Source organism: Gopherus evgoodei, chromosome 2 (genome assembly GCF_007399415.2).
Source record: "Gopherus evgoodei ecotype Sinaloan lineage chromosome 2, rGopEvg1_v1.p, whole genome shotgun sequence".
Lineage (NCBI taxonomy): Eukaryota > Metazoa > Chordata > Testudines > Testudinidae > Gopherus > Gopherus evgoodei.
The window spans coordinates 273,192,181-273,211,752 of NC_044323.1; the positions used below are offsets into that span (position 1 = coordinate 273,192,181).

The 19,572-nt window shown below is 41.2% G+C and overlaps 1 protein-coding gene across 1 annotated transcript in view; it reads left to right on the plus strand.

Annotated features, from left to right (window-relative positions):
- Positions 1–18,749, plus strand: part of DEPTOR (DEP domain containing MTOR interacting protein) — a 110,610-nt gene extending 91,861 nt beyond the window's left edge. The window contains exon 10 of the mRNA XM_030553752.1: positions 16,693–18,749. Within this exon, the coding sequence (XP_030409612.1) occupies positions 16,693–16,821 (129 nt within the window). The 3' untranslated portion in view covers positions 16,822–18,749. The remainder of the gene's footprint in view (positions 1–16,692) is intronic.
- The last annotated feature ends 823 nt before the right edge of the window (positions 18,750–19,572 follow it).

Here is a 19,572-nt window from a genome sequence, read left to right on the forward strand (position 1 = left end):
CCACCCCACCATAAACGTCTCCCTGTTACTCTCACAGATATTGTGGAGTGCACAGCAAGCAGTAATAATAATGGAATAATGGTTTTGCTGAGGTCTAGCTGAGTCAGTAAACTGCGCCAGTGTGCTTTTAAACATCCAAATGCACATTCTACCACCATTCTGCACTTGCTCAGCCTATAGTTGAACAGCTCCTGACTACTGTCCAGGCTGCCTGTGTACGGCTTCATAAGCCATGGCATTAAGGGGTAGGCTGGGTCCCCAAGGATAACTATAGGCATTTCAACATCCCCAATGGTTATTTTCTGATCTGGGAAGAAAGTCCCTTGCTGCAGCTTTTGAAACAGACCAGAGTTCCTGAAGATGCGAGCATCATGTACCTGTCTCGGCCATCCCACACTGATGTTGGAGAAAAATCCCTTGTGATCCACCAGTGCTTGCAGCACCATTGAAAAGTACCCTTGGTGGTTTATATACTCGCTGCCCTGGTGCTCCAGTGCCAAGATAGGGATATGGGTTCCGTCTATCGCCCCACCACAGTTATGGACTCCCATTGCAGCAAAACCATCCACGATGATCTGCACATTTCCCAGAGTCACTATCCTTGATATCAACAGCTCTTTGATTGCGTTGTCTACTTGGATCACAGCAGCCCCCCCAGTAGATTTGCCCACTCCAAATTGATGCCCAACTGACCAGTAGCTGTCTGGCGTTGCAAGCTTCCACAGGGCTATCGCCACTCGCTTCTCAGCTGTGAGAGCTGTTCTCATCTTGGTATTCTTGTGCTTCAGGGCAGGGGAAAGCAAGTCACAAAGTTCCATGAAAGTGCCCTTACGCATGCGAAAGTTTTGCAGCCACTGGGAATTGTCCCAGACCTGCAACACTATGCAGTCCCACCAGCCTGTGCTTCTTTCCTGGGCCCAGAATCAGCGTTCCACGGCATGAACCTGCCCCATTAACATCATGACGTTCACATTGCCAGGGCCTGTACCTTGAGAGAAGTCTGTGTCCATGTCCTCATCACTCTTGTCACCACGCTGCCGTCGCCTCCTCACCTGGTCTTGCTTTTGCAGGTTCTGGTTCTGCATATACTGCAGGATAATGCTCATGGTGTTTACAGTGCTCATAATTGCCGCGGTGATCTGAGCAGGCTCCATTTTGCTGTGTTATGGTGTCTGTGCTGGAAAAAGGGATGAAACGATTACTGTTGCTCTGACGGAGGGAGGGGCGACTGATGACATGGCTTACAGGGAATTAAAATCAACAAAGGGGGTGGGTTTGCATCAAGGAGAAACACATAACTATCACATAGAATGGCCCCCTCAAGGATTGAACTCAGAACCCTGGGTTTAGCAGGCCAGTGCTCCAGCCACTGAGCTAGCCCTCCACTGTTCATGGAGGGAGGGAGGGAGGGAGGGAGCAGATGAATACAAATGAATACACTCCATCTCTCTTATATATCTTAGGCTGGCAGCAGAGGGTGCAGTACAGCTGTTAGCCATCCTCGTCTTCTGGCTGCTTGCCAGAAGACGGTGCAGTACGACTGCAGGCAGGAATGAATCTCCATGAGACAAAACTTAAAAAGAGAATGACCTGGACTCACTCCCTTTTATGTGCAGGCGCCCCTGACAGACCTCACCGAGGTTTGGCAGGAGCACCCATGTCTTCCCAGGCACCCCTGGCTGACCTCAGGAGCACCCAGGAGACGACAGCAGTGGCTACTGGTCGTAATGCACCGTCTGCTGCCAAAAGGCCAAAGATCTGCTGCTGTGTAGCAATGCAGTACCACATATGCCAGCACCCAGCAGACGTGGCTCCTTTCTGCAGCCACCGCTCCCACAGCTTCCACTGGCCACAGCTCCCCATTCCCGGCCAATGAGAGCTGCGGGGGCAGTGCTTGCAGGCAGGAGCAGCGCACAGAGACCCCTGTCTTCCTCCGCCTGCCCCTGCCCTGGGAGCCACGTTGGCCGCTTCCGGGAGTGACGTGGTGCCGTTACAGCTGGAGATCATGATCAAGTGGGAGAGTCTCCAGGATCAAATGGTTGATCACGATTGACAGGTTGGTGACCACTGATTTAGAACCAAAAAAAAGCTTTTTTGAAAAAATAAAAAAATTCCTGCATTTATAGTGTTTGAAGAAGCAAAAAGGGCTCATTAAAACCCTCTACTAATGGCCATATAGTTACTTCTGAGTTAATATTTGGATTTTAAAGTAATTCCTATGCCCAGTTTTTGACGCAGAAATACTTCTGATGCTAATTTATGGAAGTAATGTGGTTCCTCTGCTCAAGCAGGGAATTAAGCAGTGGATTGTATACCATTTAAATTATGAGCATTTTGCTATTGACTAAAACAGGAGCTGAATCAGGCACTAGATGTCTAATTTTGCTGCTATTCATTTAGGAGTCCAATCCTGCAGTGTTTCAGTAATTGCAGGAAATGTTTCTGTTGTTTGTGACGTTCGTGAACACAATTGACTCATTAAGAAGATCACTTTTTTTATCTTCAAACAAACAAGCAAAGAAAAATCATAGTGAAAAACAAGATTCTCTTAATAAGGGAGTCTGTGATGGAAAATCTGAGCTTGGGAGTTGGGTCTACATACTAAGTCACTTCCAAAACTTAGTCTGCCTGCTAAATGCAGATCAGCTTTGCCAAAGCTTTCTTTTGCCATCCTTCCAGAGTACAATGAGTATAACCAGCGAGTCCCTAGGGCGGTGACCATCTATAACAGCAAATGATCTCTAGGTTTATTTAAATCATGCAATATTTCTCAGCCACCTTTTTCCTCCTAGTTATTAGCTATTCCCCTTTGGGATTCAACGCCCTTGCTAATCTCCTTACCTTGCAGCTACAATTTCTCTTTCATTCTTCTTCTGTGGCAGAATCTTGGGGCATGGGGTGTGGTTTGAAAATGTCATATCTTTCTGAGTGGCAGGGAACTGTCTGTTTTAGGAGCATGGTAACAAGATGCAAGGTTTCATTGCTATGGGGCTGGTTGAATCTGACTCAAGATGGCATTGATTGGAGGAGACAACAATGTGGCTGGGTTGATAGGACATGGGATGTGGCCTTAGGAAACTGGGATTCTATTCCTGCCTCTGCCATTGATTCCCTGAGTGATTATGAGCCAGTTACTCTCCCCATAATGATACTTTGCTCTCTGTGATCTCAAAGCTCTGTACATACAGATGATACATGTGTATAAATCTGAACCATTAGAACAAATTGACTCGGCCTTGTGAGATGATTAGTGGTCTCTAGTTCCCTGTGGGTGGGTAACTACATCATAGATGATACAGATTTTCATGCAAATGGGGGCAATAGAGACTGAAATAGCTGCTTGTGCTTGAGAAATGGGCTCTCCAGAACAGGGAGAAAGGATTGGCGTCCATTGTGTGGAACTTCGTATAGTACAAACTCTGATAAATGTAAACTTATGGTTTACCAAAGTTTGCTTATGTCCCCCTGAGCTGTGCGACATTCTTCAGTGCACTCTGGATTTCCTAACCCCAGAGCTCAGTAAAGAGTTTTGCAGGGACTGGCTTTAAAAGGGACACATGCTTTGCAAAGCAGCAGTTTCACAGCTGCTGAGTATTCACTGGGGTTAGGTAACATGGGTTATACTTTGGAAGCCAACTGGCCCTTTGATTAGGAGATGCAGGTGATCGAGGACACAATCTTCTCCCCCTCCTGCACCCCTGTGAGGGAAACAGAGGGTAACAAAGCTGGACCTCAGTCTGTTAAGACGCCAGATCTCCCCTTTTCCTCATAGGCCCAGCATCCTCCAGTAAAAGTCCCATGTCTCTCTACTTCTGGGAGCTGGCCCTTTTGGCCTTTTATCTGCAGTGGACATTGGCTGCAAGTTGTGACAAACTAAACATTCATACAAATCACTAAAGCTAATCTCCAAGTCTTGTTCCTATTTAATCTGATTGCACTTGCACGCTGCTGTGAGGAAGGTGAAAAAACCCACCAGGCCTCTGCTGATTTGGCCCCAACAATAAACAGTTGACCTACAAAACTGGCAATCTGTCAGACCCACATATTCCAGACAACACAGCTCCTGTATTACAACTACATGAAGAAAGGGTGAGGTAATGACAGTGGAGCAAGAGGCTCCAGAAGACTAGGGCAAGGGTTTAAATTGAGGTGGGGCAAGCAAGGAGCCAATCCACTTCCACCTCCCTCAGGCTGACCCATAGGAGGCAGAGAGCTGATGGGGTAGAGGGCCCATCCTTACGTCCCTCTGGCGTGCATTCCCTGCATCCTTTCCCTTTAGGGTGACCAGATGTTCCAATTTTATAGGGACAGTCCTGATTTTTCAGTCCTTTTCTTACACAGGCTCCTATTACCCCCCAACCCCATCCCGATTTTTCATAGTTGTTGTCTGGTCACCCTATTTCCCTATGAGGCTGTCCACCACCCTGCAGTGCAGTCAAGTTGTTTCTTTAGTTGTGTTTTTGCCTATAAGGTTGTTTAAGGGTTGGTCTGTTTCAAAGATATCTTATCAGAGACTCTGCTCTTTATGTTAGTTGTGTTTTCGATGATTACAAAATCTTCCCCCAACTGCAAGCAGATGTCTTTGAGTGCATAGTCATCATGAAGAAGTCAGGGGTCGCTGGGGAGACACTGCATCTGTTTTGGTGGACTTTGGACTTCTGTCTGAATTATTGGATGTAAAATTAGTTTTAAAAAATTTAGCCAGCTTTATGCATGGTACTTTCTATTTGGTCTGTGGGCCTTGCTAATGCTAGCATGGGGGCCAGGCTAAATGACAAAGGAGTACTATTCTCAGTATTCAGGATCTGAAATGTTAGCCCATAAAGTTATAAGGGTAAAATTTACCCCTATTCAGAGGACTAAGACAAGACCCATGGAACCACAAAATATGGCTCAAGTGGCACTTAAGTGGGACATAGTTTTTGTCTGTTTAAGATCTCCGACCCCTAGTCCCTGTTTCTTGCTTGCATATATATATATATACCTGCCTCTGGAAATTTCCACTACATGCATCTGACAAAGTGAGTATTCACCCACGAAAGCTCGTGCTCCAAAACGTCTGTTAGTCTATAAGGTGCCACAGGACTCTTTGCTGCTTTTACAGGAGCGATGTTAGTCATGTTGCTAAATTCACAGTTGGAAGATACTCAGATACTATGATAATGAGGGTGGTATAAGAACCTACAGAATAGAATGAGTTTGCTTTGTGCATAAGTCTGAATTTCACCATAATATGTTTGCAATTGTACTTAAACATATGGGACCTGAATTCAATGGAGTTGTACCTGCCTACACTAGATCTGAACCTGACCCATAAAGACAATGTAAAAGAGTACTATGTTGTTGATAACAGAGTGCTTTTTTTTAAAAGACAGTATTATAACAGAGAGCTTTATAGGTCCACAAAAGAAATCAGCCTTCTTTCCTTATAAGAATTGAAATATTCCAAAAATATGAATTCTTCATGATGTGTCAGATTTTGTGTCTGAGTTTACGACTCTGTAAAATGACATCAGAATTTAACCCAGTGTTTGTGTGTCTGCTTTCTAAAACGTCACTTGGAATCAATGAACATACTATACTTGTGTCTATACGTTACCATCTTTTGATATCAGCTGCAAACACGTTTCAGAAAGTTAGTTCTTAGCTAGGGTTGTTGTTTTATTTTAAACCAACTCACACTTTTAAAATAAAATGTAGGTTTAAAAAATATTTCTGAACAAGGAGGGAATTTTATGACATTATAGCTCAGATATCCACACACCCAGGATTTGTGTATTTGCTTTTCTTAATTGTTTCTGAGCCATTACAGCTATATCCAGTCAGACAGAGATAAAGCAGTCTTGGTTTCAGCTGCCATGTAAAACAGTGCTGTGCTTGTGTTTTGATACAACTTCTAAATTCCAGAATGGTCTACAACCCATTAAATGGTGAGATTTAGTGCCAGACAGAGCAGCTGTGACCTTACACACACGAGTTTTTTCTAGCTACTGCAGATCACTCCTAGACAACAGAGACTGCTTAAATAATGGGGCCGCATTTTAAAAATTGTCCCATGACTGGATTTCAACAGTCTCAGAAAGGTTGAACATTAAATTAGAATATTAAGGGTGGGCGTTGTTTAATAAATAGTGAATTGGGGCCCAGTCCTTCAAGACGCTGAATATTTTTAACTCTCACTGCAGTCAGCACTTTGGTACCAATTAGGATTAGCACCTTATAGAACAGTTTAGTTAATGTCCTGAACTCTTTAGATTTATTTTCCTCCATAGTTGTGTCATTGTTAGCATTGTGTTTATTGTAGTTACTTGGCTTAAATGTTTACAAAGCATATAGGGGTTCTGATCAGCTTGACCTACTTAATAGAACCCTTCATCACAATTCTTATTGTGTTTTGTTATTGTCCAAGACCCACGCTGTCATCCTTGAACAATATTGATGAATAATTCGGAAAATATGTTGGGTTAAAGTTATGGCTCCATTTAGCTAGTCATACCCAATCAGAAATAATTGCACTTTTGTTTGTGAAGACAAGGCGAGCAGCTGTTTGGCTTAGAAATGCTGAATGCCACTGATGCGCATTACAGGCTCGATTCTGCTCCTGACTGCCTTTAAATCCCATCAATTTTGGAGACTTCTCTACACTTCAAAGGAGGGGCCCCCTGAGGAATCAACCCCTATGTTCAGAATTAGAGTTTGAGCTAGGCACTGAGTCCCCTCTACTCGCAGAGAGTTTAGTGGAAGTTCAGGGAACGCAGCACCTTGTAATGTCAGATCTTTTTTATACACTCGGCAACCTGCAGTGTCAAATTTAGTCCCCATTGATTTTTTTAAACAAATGATTGTAGTGTTATTAACGCCAGGTTCATGATGCATAGTTTTGCTTTTAGTAACTAGTTTACATGTAGACATACAGGGGAAAAGCACAAAAATGCCAAAACAAGCATAAAAAGGAGGCGTTCCCAACCTAAAGCATGTTCTTCTTCTGTTATTGATGCAGTACTTCACCCATTTCTTTTCATTTCTCTTTTCATTTAACACATTTATAGAGTGTCTATCATAGGCCTCAAAGTGTGATATATAATAAATAATAATAGTCCTTAAAGCCAAGTATACAATTAGTGAGTTGTTGAGGAAGCTTTCCCAATGCACCTGAATCTAGAGCTACTTCACCTCCTGGTGTTTCATGCTGGGACTTTTGCTGATCATGCTGTTTCAATCATTCTAAGCTGCAAAGTGGGTTTTCATCTGTACACTGATTCTGCATTAGTCTTCCAAGGCAGTAGTGCCCTATCTTCCCTTATTCCACATATCTGTTTTTGGAAGACTCCCATTCTAGACTCTTACACTCTGATTCTCCAAGTACTCACACATGCTTAACTTTATGCATGTGAGTAACCCTGTTGACTTCTGTGTGATTACTTAGATGTATAATATTAAACATGCGCAAAAGTATTGTAGGTTCCCGGGCTTAGTGAATATTATTACTACTTTCTAACAATGTGCTTTGAGGATTGAAGCTGGTTGTCCTCTTCTTGGTGTGCAACTTTCTAAATTGCACTCCTGTTACAAAACACTTGACAAACACCAACAAATTAATTGGCACAACACCCCCTATCGGGTAGGTCAGTCCCTTTTATAGCTGGTAAGAATTGGACACACAGGAGCTCAGTGACTTTCACAGGGTCACAGAAGCTATCCATTGCAAAGTGGAAAACAGAATTCAGATCACCTAACCCCAGGCCTTTCTTTGTTTCATTTGTCTATTTTGCCCATTCTAATTATTTGATTTAAGTGACTTTATTCATGGGATTTACAAAAGTGTTGGCTTAACTCCACTCCAGTGAAATCAATGGTCAAAGTCCCATTGCCTCCACTTGGAGTCTAGGTAAGCAGATGCTCAGTGCTGTTGAATTGTGACCTTATTTTAGTTACTTTATTATGTTGCTGCTTCAGTTACTAATTTTGTCCCTCAGTCATAGAGACTTCTGGGTTTGGAGCACCATAAAAATTAAATTGTTAGCTTTTACAGTGCAATCACTTGCTTTATTCTAAACAATCCTGTGGGAAAATGTCAACTTTCACATTTATATAGCTTGAACCCACAGCCCTTATTACAAAAACAACCCGCCCCCCGTTATTCCAAACTCCAGTGAGAATTTTGCCTGAGTAAAGACTGAAGAACAGGGTGCATAGGAATTGTAATGTGGACACATCTGTTATTCCATAAATGAAGTTATTTTTCTTTACTGGAAATTGCCCCGCATTTTCTAATAAGCATTTTCTGGGAACACAGTTATGACATTAAGCAAGCTTAACGCTTCGATAGAGAATGAAAGAGAACTGCAGTTCTCTGGAGAGCTAATCCTGTGTTTTATGCAAGGACTGGATCCTTGCCTACTCCCACACCACCCACTCTACAGCCAATTACACATTTGCTAGGGATATTTACAGAGCAGAACACACAGCTGTAGCTGATTCTGTTTTATTGCAGTAAACTCAGATACGTTGAAAAGGATGTTGCTCATATTTAAACCTTTGGATCATGTACAGTAGTAGTCAAAATGCGATGTTCCAGCCCTCATTGTACTAATACAACAGGGATTTCATGAAGCACGTTTGAGGGATCCAAAATGCTAAGTTGCCAGGTGGCTTTTAGGACCTCTGATTTTACCTCCTTCCCTCTTCCAATAAGACAATGTAAAGATTAAGAGGGTGGAAGCAGGCCACCACAGAACTGTTTGTGTTTCCCTTTATTTGGAGGGGGCAAACATACATCTTTCCTTGGATCTTCTCTGACAGTATCTCAATCCAGAGTACTTGTGAATACTTGTTAGTCTATAAGGTGCCACAGGACTCTTTGCTGCTTTTACAGATCCAGACTAACACGGCTACCCCTCTGATACTTGTGAATACAGTTATTTGTTCAACAGAGGATGAATTATTTCAGGAACTTCGTTATGAGTTGGACAGCTGAGGGTATGAACATTTTCACTTACAAGATCATACATTAGATTCTGTACATTATGCTTCTTACAAGGCAAAATAGTAAACAAACAAAAAGGGTACCCTTTACTGCTCCTCTATGACATTTAATGATTACCCTAAATTGGATGGGGAGTATTTTTAAAAAATCTTCTTAAAAATTTTGGATTAAAACTTGATTTCCATCCTTTCCTTGGAGGACCCTGACAAGTTCTTTGAAGGGTCTGGATCTCACAGCAGGAAGCTGGAATGAGCTGAGATTCTCTCTGGCCTCAAATAAGCAGCAAGTGGATATGAAGTTTTACAGTAGAGTTACAAACTCAGAGTTACAAACACCAGAGTTATAAACTGACCAGTCAACCATGCACCTCACTTGGAACCAGAACTACACGATCAGACAGCAGCAGAGACAGACAAACAAACAAAAAAGCAAATACAGCACAGTACTGTTAAACTACTAAAAAAAAAAAAATAGAAAAGTTAAGTCAATGTTCAATTGTCAACTTTTGAAAGAACAAAAGAACAGCCATAATGTTTTGTTCAGAGTTGCAAACATTTCAGAGTTGTGAACAATCTTCATTCCGGAGGTGTTCGTAACTCTGACGTTCTACTGTACAAATGCTTCTTTAAATTTTTACCGGCTGAACATCCCTTGCCTAAATCCTGCAGCAAAAAGTGAGAAGTCAGGACCTGATATTTTTAACATAAAAGTAAACAAAAAAATTATAGCACTGTTATACATAACAAGGGACAATACATGATGATAACTTTTTTCATGCGCGTTGCAGTTCATCTTCAAGATTTTAACACCTACAAATAACAAGCTGTACTCTTGTTTAAAGTGTCTAGGATCTGTGTATAGCCTGGGGATGAAATCCTTGCCCTATTCAAGTCAATAGGAGTTTTGCTACTGACATCAGTGGAGCCAGAATTTCACCCCTGGTATTTGCATTTTTTTAAAGTGGTGAGATATGACAGCAGAATAAGACCTAATTCTGAACTGGTTAGTGGTTTTTTTCACTTTGCTAACATGTAAATCGGAAAAGGTTTGACACCCATCACTGCCACATCTACTTTATTTTTTAAATGATATGTGCAGTTGTGGTACCAATCCATCCACAGCAAGATTCTAGTTCATGAATTAAACATAAGCTATTATTATTTGTTATTTGTATTATCATAGTGCCTACAAGTCCAGCATTGGACCGGGAGTCCTAGGTTTGCCAGCCCTCTAGGACTGTCCTGTAGTCTCCAGGAATTAAAGGATTACTCTTTAATTAAAGATTATGTCATGTGATGAAACCTCCAGGAATATGCCCATCCAAAATTGGCAACCCTAACCAGGATCCCACTGTGCTAGGTGCTGTAGAAACCTAAAACAAAAAGGAAGTCTCTGTCCCAAAGAACTTACAAAAGCATAGTTCCATTTTCTCCCTCAGCAGAAACAAGTTCAGATGGCGTGGGTGGTTTCAGGGGATACTTCTGTCTCTAGCATTGGGTGCTAACATATTTGGTAGGAGTTTGGATAATTGAAAATACCTGGATTCTATCCAGCACTATATCCAGCTATTTTCAGAAATTATCAATTGATGAAGTATCCCCTGAAACCCAATAATCCGTTTGAACTTGGTTTTGCTCTTGAAGAAAACTGAATCATACTTGTGGCAACTTCATGAACTAGAAATTTGCTGTTAATTGGGTGGTACCACAACTGCACAGATAATAAGTATGGGTGAAATCCTGGCACTGTTAAAGTCAGTAATGACTTCACTGGGCCCAGGATTAGTACTATATCATTGCATAAAAAAGGGAAGAAGGAGAATCTGGGGAACTACAGACCAGTCAGCCTCACTCATTCCCTGGAAAAATCATGGAGCAGATCCTCAAGGAATCCATTTTGAAGCACTTGGAGGAGGAAGGTGATTAGGAACAGTCAACATAGATTCACCAAGGGCAAGTCATGCCTGACCAACCTGATTGCCTTCTATGATGAGACACCTGGCTCTGTGGATATGGGTAAAGCAAAGCTTTTGATACGGTCTCCCACAGTATTCTTTCCAGGAAGTTAAAAAGATATGGATTGGATGAATGGACTAGAAGGTGGATAGAAAGCTGTCTAGATCGTCAGGCTCAACGGGTAGTGATCAACAGCTCATTGTCTAGTTGACAGCCAGTATCAAGCGGAGTTCCTGAGGGTTCAGTTCTGTGGCTGGTTTTGTTCAGCAAGTTCATGGATGACACTAAGCTGAGGGGAGAGGTAGATACACTGGATGGTAGGGATAAGGTCCAGAGTGACCTAGACAAATTGGAGGATTGGGCTAAAAGAAATCTGATGAGGTTCAACAAGAACAAGTGCAGAGTCCTGCACTTGAGACGGAAGAATCCCATTCATTGTTACAGGCTAGAGACCAACTGGCTAAGTGCCAGTTCTTCAGAAAAGGACCTGGGGATTACAATGGATGAGAAGCTGGATATGAGTCAACAGTGTGTCATTGTTGCCAAGAAGGCTAACGGTATATTGGGCTGCATTAGTAGGAGAATTGCCAGCAGATCAAGGGAGGTGATTATTCCATTCTATTCGGCACTGGCAAGGATACTTCTGGAGTATTGCATCCAGTTTTCGGCCCCCCACTGCAGAAAGAATGTGGACAAATTGGAGAGTCCAGTGGAGAGCAACGGAAATGATAGTCGGCTGGGGCACATGTCTTACGAGGAGAGGCTGAGGAAACTGGGCTTATTTAGTCTGCAGAAGAGAAGAGTGAGGAGGGATTTGATAGCAGCCTTCAACTATCTGAAGGGGGCTTCCAAAGAGGATGGAGCTCGGCTGTTCTCAGTGGTGGCAGATGACAGAACAAGAAGCAATGGTCTCAAGTTGCAGGGGGAGGAGGTCTAGGTTGGATATTAGGAAAAACTATTCCACTAGGAGGGTGGTGAAGCATTGGAATGGGTTACCTAGGAAGGTGTTGGAATCTCCATCCTTAGAGGTTTTTAAGGCCTGGCTTAACAAAACCCTGGCTGGGATGATTTAGTTGGTGTTGGTCCTGCTTTGACCAGGGGGTTGGACTAGATGACCTCCTGAGGTCTCTTTCAACCCTAATCTTCTATGATTCTGTGATAAATATGTTTTTTAAAATAAAAAGTGATCTGCTATTTTGTATCTGTTAAAACTGCACTTTTGGTACGGTATGGAGTATTGCATCCAGTTTTCATCCCTGATTTAACGCTCTTTACTTCAGTGACTTCACTAATATTTGCATTCGGCCATCTATAAAATTAAGTGCTTCTTTGGGACTGTTCCACTGAAATTTTGCAATATTCATTTATGCCAAGTGTTGCTGCAGGAATTCCTGGTATTTTATTATCTTTCAGGACTTTCTCTCAAACTTAAAACATTGTGCATACTAAAATCAAAGAAACACTGTTACAAACAGTCTTGTAAAAGGAAGGAAGGCTAATGTTAATTGTAAAATCAATACGAGAATGTTATTTTAAGAACTAAATATTTATTCGTAAATGATATTCATGTAATATTAGTGAATACTCAGATTATCAGTAGGCAGATGGCCAGTAAGAATGACTATTATTTATTTAATAGTTTTTTAAAATTCTGGGTGAAATCCTGTCCCCCAAGCAGTGTCTGATCCAAACTAAAATTTCAGCCTCTCCTTCTGAGATCTCTGTGTGGATGTCTAGCCATCAGTTCAAGCTAAACTCATGGCTAAAACAGAGCTCTTAGTCTTCCCCCCCCAAGCCCTCCCCACTACCTCCCTTGCTGCCCCTCACACTTAGGAGGAACTCCCCATAAAAACCTTCCAAGCTACCTCATTAACCTTCTTCAGAACCTTCCTTAAAACTCTCCTTTGCCATCATGTCTACAAAGCACTTGATAATGATTAGGTTTGCTGAGACCACAGCCTGTCATACTGACCAATGTTGTCTCATTGTTTCTCTGTGCTCTTCCATCTGTCTGTCTGTATCCCTCTGGTGTGTCTTGCATTATATGTGTAAACTCTCTGGGGCAGGGTCTTTTTGTTCTACGTACAGTGACTAGCACAATGGGGGCCTGTTATATAACTAGCATCCCAGGCGCTGTGGTAATACTGTAATTAATAGTAACAATAGAACTCAGTGGCAAAACTCACATTGACTACGATGAGGTCAGGATTTCACAGTAACATTTTTGACTCAGCCTGCTCATTGTGCACACAGCTATTCTGTGGAACCATGTGTTCCTGTCACAATTACTCTCATCTCATCCTTGCCTGAACTGTTTCCTCTCTTATGCTGTTATACTAGGGTTGCCAACCCCTCCAGGATTGGCCTGGAGTCTCCAGGAATTAAAGATTAATTTTTAATTAAAGATTATTAGGGCTGTCGATTAATCACAGTTAACTCATGCGATTAAATCAAAAAAATTAATCACAATTAATTTTTTTATTGTGATTAATCGCACTGTTAAACAATAGAATACCAACTGAAATTTATTAAATATTTTAGATATTTTTCTACATTTTCAAACATATCGATTTCACTTACAACACAGAATACAAAGTGTACAGTGCTCACTTTATATTATTTTTATTACAAATAAATGATAAACAAAAGAAATAGTATTTTTCAATTCACCTCATACAAATACTGTAGTGCAATCTCTTTATCATGAAAGTGCAACTTAAATATATAGGGTTTTTGTTACATGACTGCACTCAAAAACAAAACAATGTAAAACTTTAGAGCCTACAAGTCCAATTCAGCCTCAACTAGCTTGCCATGCACTAACTGTCCTGTGAACTCTGTTAACACACAGTAGCAGTTAGTTAGTGCATTTTGATCTACTCTGATTTGAAATGGGACTAGAGTAAAGCACACTAACAAACTGTTAGTGCATGTCATCAGGGTCCACAGGGACAGGCAGTACTCGGCAGGCTAGTGCAAAGTAGATTGCCATAAACTAAATGTTTGTGTAGACCACTTTAACTATGTGGTTCTGTGCTGTACTATGCTGGTATAGTTAAAGTAGCACAACTCCCCAATATGGATGCAGTTATACCAGTATAAATGTACTTATACAAGTTATAGCTTATTCCCATATGGGAAAAGAAATAAACTATACTGGCATAAGGCACCTTTATACTGGTATAACTGCATGCACATTAGCAGTTGTACTGTTATTATTTTGGTTAAAATCGCATTCCTAACTGCCATAGTTATACTCATGCAAGATCTTTATGTCCACCAGGCCTAATATGGCAAGTGAGAAATCTAGCAAACAAGGTGCTAGCCCGTTCTTTAAGCCCCTTGTCAGCAATTGTCATGCAATATTTCAGCCAACAGTTCAGAAATTGAACAACAATACTTTTTAGAAACTGGATGACAGCAGAATAATAGCTCCCTTGTTGCAAAATGTTTCAGTTCCCCCCAGGAACTTTCCTCCCTCCCCTTTGTTTCTTTAATAAAAAATGAAGGCAGTGGTCTTGTCTATGGTGCGACTTCTTGACAAAGCACATACCCTCTAGGCATTTTATCATCAAAACTCTAATAGAGTCATCATCCCACTTTGCTGACTGTCCAGGCTACCAGCAAGGCTAAATCCCAGGAGTCCCCACCCTGGAATGCACTGAAGAGATTGGGGGGGGTGAGATAGGGGGAGAAACCTAGCTGGCCGTTAGAGACATCTGCTGCCGTTCTTGTAATGGGAAGTTTTGAGAGCTTTTTAACAAATGGCCTTGACTCATCCATAATTTTTCTTAAACCTGACATGACAAAACAACCGCCCCAATAATACTTCTGTTTTTTATAGAACCTTTCAGTGAATAATATAAAAATACTGTACAAACATGAGTGAAGCTTCACAACAGCCCCATGAGTTGCCCATTTTGCTGAAAGGGATACTGAGGCACGGAAGTTAAGACCCTTGGCTAAAGTCACAAAGAATCAGTGGCAGAAACAGTAATATAAACTAGGTACTTTATTTCCCAGTTCTCTGCTCTAACCATTATATCATATTGCTTCCCTAAACAACAACAGATTAGAATATAAACATCTTTCACAGTTAAAATGGGTTTAATGTGCACTCATTATCAGTTATGAATAAAGTAAATTCACGACAAAAGTATCCTTTTCATTAAACATTTCTGTGACAATTATTTTATTTGCAGTAAAAAAACAAAAAGTAATGCCATACCTTTAAAAAACATTGATACAAAAACTACAAACATTGTAACTTTATAGAGTACTTTGATTAGACTCAGAGGGGGCTGCATTTCACTGGGGAATGAATAACATTGTCTTTTTCTTCCAATCCACAGTTCTGGCCTTTTTAGCATGAATGGCACGGGCTCCTCCTTTCTGAGTGATTCTAACTTTTTAAAGTGCTAAATACATCAGGTCAAGTATTTTGCATCCAAACACTGTTTGTCAGAAAGTGGCCATTTTTCATTGAAAATTTTCATTTCATTTGATTAAAAAATAAATTTGAAACTGACAGTGTTTCACTTACTAAAATTGGTCAGTTTTTTGATGAAAATCTGAAAAATATTTTCAGGAAAATGAGAAAAAAATGAGTTTTTCTAAAAAATGTCCTGCAAAAAAAATTTTAAAAAAAACTGGCACTTTCTGACTAAGTCTAGTGCTAAGTGACTTTAACTCCCATTCATTATAGGCACTTAGCATCTCACAGATTTGGACTCTTAGGGTAAAATCCTTGCCATTGACTTCAGTGGAATCAGGATTTCACTTTTAGGCCCTGATTCTATGCCGTTAGGCAAACATGTATACATGTGTTTTATTTGACTAGTATTAGTGCTACTGATTTCAACAGCACTAATCAGGACTTTAGACTGTAGACTGTTTGGGTTCAGAGTCTTATTGTCCTATAGATTGGTAAAGCACCATGTGAATCATGGTATTATATGAAAAATTGAATGATACAGTGGGAGTAGTTAAAAATTCCAAAGTTTTGAAAGATCCTCCTGTTTCCAGTGATATTCCTGACAACTGTAATTGGAAATTAACCTTTAAGTGGTGGAATCCTTCAAAACTCTAGAACTCTTATGTGTGCCAAATGTAGCTGTTGTCTTCTTTCATACAAAAAAATTATTCCTACAGACAAAAAGGCCCAGGGAGGGAGAAGCATTAAGCATTGTGTCTTATCATTCTGGTTTGCCTTGGCTGGTTCTGGTCAGGTTCAGTATCCAACACCATAGCGTCTGAATGCCCGAGTCGCCATAATTATCAGAATTGAGCTGATTCCTGCTATCCTTTGTTATTTCTTCATTAACTCTCTAGTGTAGGGCCTGATCTAATGCCCACAGAAGTCAATGGAAAGACTCAATGAGCTTTGGATCAGGTTCTTAGGTACTCAGCATCTGGTTGAACAGTCAATCAGGAGCCTGCCTCATTACCTATCCCTTTTCATCATTTCAGACATAAGAAGCAAGTGGGTTAAACAGGGAATTAACCCCTTGCATATTGGTGTATTTGAACTCTCTCAGTGAAGTATTGTTATTATTTTATTTTTCATTTATTTATTTATTTGTTATTTATTGGCAGGGTATCAGCAGATGTGAAAAAATGTATGAATTTTAGTTCCACTGGAAAAATGAACTGATTGAGTAGAATACGGTGTCAGTATTACAGCATCTGCTACCATAAAGAGAAGCCTAAGTCCACCGCAGTTGTAATACATCCCTTCTCTTTTCTCTGTAGGTCTGTCAGTTCGTGGTTTCTGTGAATGGACTCAATGTTCTCCATGTGGACTACAGGACCGTGAGCAATCTCATTCTGACTGGCCCTCGAACTATTGTCATGGAAGTGATGGAGGAATTAGACTCCTGAGAAGGAAATTTCCTCACTGGAAGCTGTGAATAGAAATAGAACCAATGCAACGCCAAACAACACAAGGAGACGAACCTTACCTTGTCTAACTAGATTATTCTGCCTGTCAGGTGCTTTCCCCTTCAGTCTAACAATAGTAGCTGTGATTCATATGCTAAGAAGTGAACAGTATATATCAGCATGTTATCATTTAAGACCCGATCCTGCAAACTGTTCTGCTGAAGACAAGGACCAGGTCTTTAGTTGTCAATCCAGCTGTCACTGTTGGGATGGTATCCTACTTAAAAGGCTGCACATAACTTCCCTTGCCGTTCAACCCTGTGATCACAATACTTGAAAAGAGGAATGTTTGGTAAGGACTTTCCATATGGTTGGCATGGCATATGAATGTTAGCGTACTCCCCTCCATGTAATTTAGGTGTGTCCAAAGTACATCCCCAGGAGAGCGGCTGCCTGCTACTGCTCCCTCTCTGTAATCATAGAGCAAAGAGAAAGGTGAGCAACTTCACGTTTATTGTCAGTGAATTCAAACAAGTAGCAGACAATATTGCAGTTCGTAGAGATGAAAAAATGTGCGCCTTTCTGTGGAATCCACTGAATTACCAGAGATGGGTAGTCCTATAAAAACCTGCAGCAATTGTTCTATGAAGGAAAATACAAGAGCACACAAATGTTATGCATGTGTGCATTAATTTTCCATTTTGAACATATGGCCTTTGAAAACCAGACCTCTTATCTAGGTGTCTAAGTACAGATTTAGGAGCCCAAGTTTGAAAATTTAGGTCTATGTAACTTCTGTCTAAACTACATGTGGCTCTTATCTCCTGGAAACTAGTTGATGTGGTTCTTTTCACAAAGTTTGGCTATCCCTGATATCAGAAGAATGATAATATTTTAAAGAGCTGAAGTCAGAGAATCACAATGTTAGCATTAGCATTGCAATATTTAGTAGCTCTGATATGGTACAGTACACTTCAAATTGAAGCAATGTACTTGAATGTCTCTTTGATTATCAGCATTTTCAAACCATTAAATGCTTGAAAACTACAGATGTGTCACATAATTTACATCTGATGCAATTATTAATAACACATTATATTTAACTGACTTTTCCTCATTTTAAATCCGAGCAGGAATTTTTGTTGATGAACTTGTGAAAAAATATTTTTAAAATGTATATTTGAATGATATACTTTACTGAATCTAAATTGCTTCTCAACTCTGTGATATCTGGAGTGCCATAGGTCTCTCAAACTGAGATTAATTGAATGTATACAGTCTTGTTCACAAAACATAAATATGTATATCTTTAGATTGTAGACTTTCTGGTACTGTTCAGTTTATATACAGTAATACTTTTTAAATTTAAAAAAAAATGCTTGACCTTCAGTGCAAGAATACCCAAAAGCATTAACTACCTATTTTTGGTATTTTTCCCTACTAAGAGTGTTGACTATGTTTATATTAAGGAATTGGCCTCATCGCACATTCTTCTTGCAATATGATTTTCACTCACTCAGATATTTGCACAGGCTTGATCAAAGGAATAATAAGACTTTGAGATTATATGAGTTTGCAACATCATAAGTGAAATTGTATGTTTGCATATTTTCTAAGCACATCAAAAAGACTGACTCACAATCAAAATTCCTCATAATTCCTTCATGTTTACCAGTGGAGGAAGATCTTAAATGCAGCGGAGAATACTATCCCTATACTAACCCTGTATAAAAGCCTTGTGTTTGAGGGATTCTTTTAACATGTCACTTTGTATCACAGTTACTTATACCTTATACTAACATAGCTGAAGAATGCTTGTACACATCTAGAGCCTTCATCAGACGTCACTAATGTACTGCTAGTTCTTCTTTGAGTGCTTACTCATGTGTATTCCACAGTAGGTGTGTGTACTCGCCATGTGAACAGGTGCTGGAAGTTTTTCCCTTAGCAGTACCCGTAGAGGGAGCGCTGCTGTGACCCCTGGAGTGGCGCCTCTATAGCACACTGTAAGGGGAGCCGTGTGCTCTCCTCCACCCAGTTTCTTCTTGCCGCCAGTGACGGTGCATCGGAACTACCTGCTCCAGCTTTGCTGCAGCTCGTCCCAGAACTTGTTTCATCATTAGTCGTACCTGTGTTAGTCCAAGAAAAGTTTCAGTTTAGTCAGTTAGTTAGTGTTCGGGCTGGGGCATGCCCTGGACCCCAGCGTTTAAATCGTGCGAGTCTTGCAGGCATTCGTTGCCCAGAAGTGACCCGCACACCAACTGTCTCCGCTGCCTGGACAAATCTCACATCAGTGACTGCTGTAAGATCTGCAGGTCCTTTAAACCCAGGACAAAAAAAGAGAGTGACATTAGACTTCGGGTCCTTCTCATGGAGTCGGCACTGGCTCCAATCCCGGTACGCTGAGCAGAATCGGCACCAGGCACTTCGTCTTCGGTGTGCGGCGCTCTCCTGGTGGTCAGCACCGCTCCCCATCGAAGAAGCAGAGAAAGGCTCCATCTTCTCAGAAGCGTTGAGAGAAAGCAGGGGATGAGGCTAGACCCGCGTCAGACAGCCCGAGTTCCCCCCGGGCTCTAGAGCTCTGACTCAGATCGAGTGGAGCAGCCCAGTTGCATCGACTCAGGCCTCTCCAGATGTCCAGATGCCCTCGACACCGGAGGCCCTACAGGTGGCCAAGGATATTATGACTCTGCAGGTGCCTGGGGCACCACTGGCTCCTGGACCCCGCTCTGGAGGCAAGCCACTGCTGGG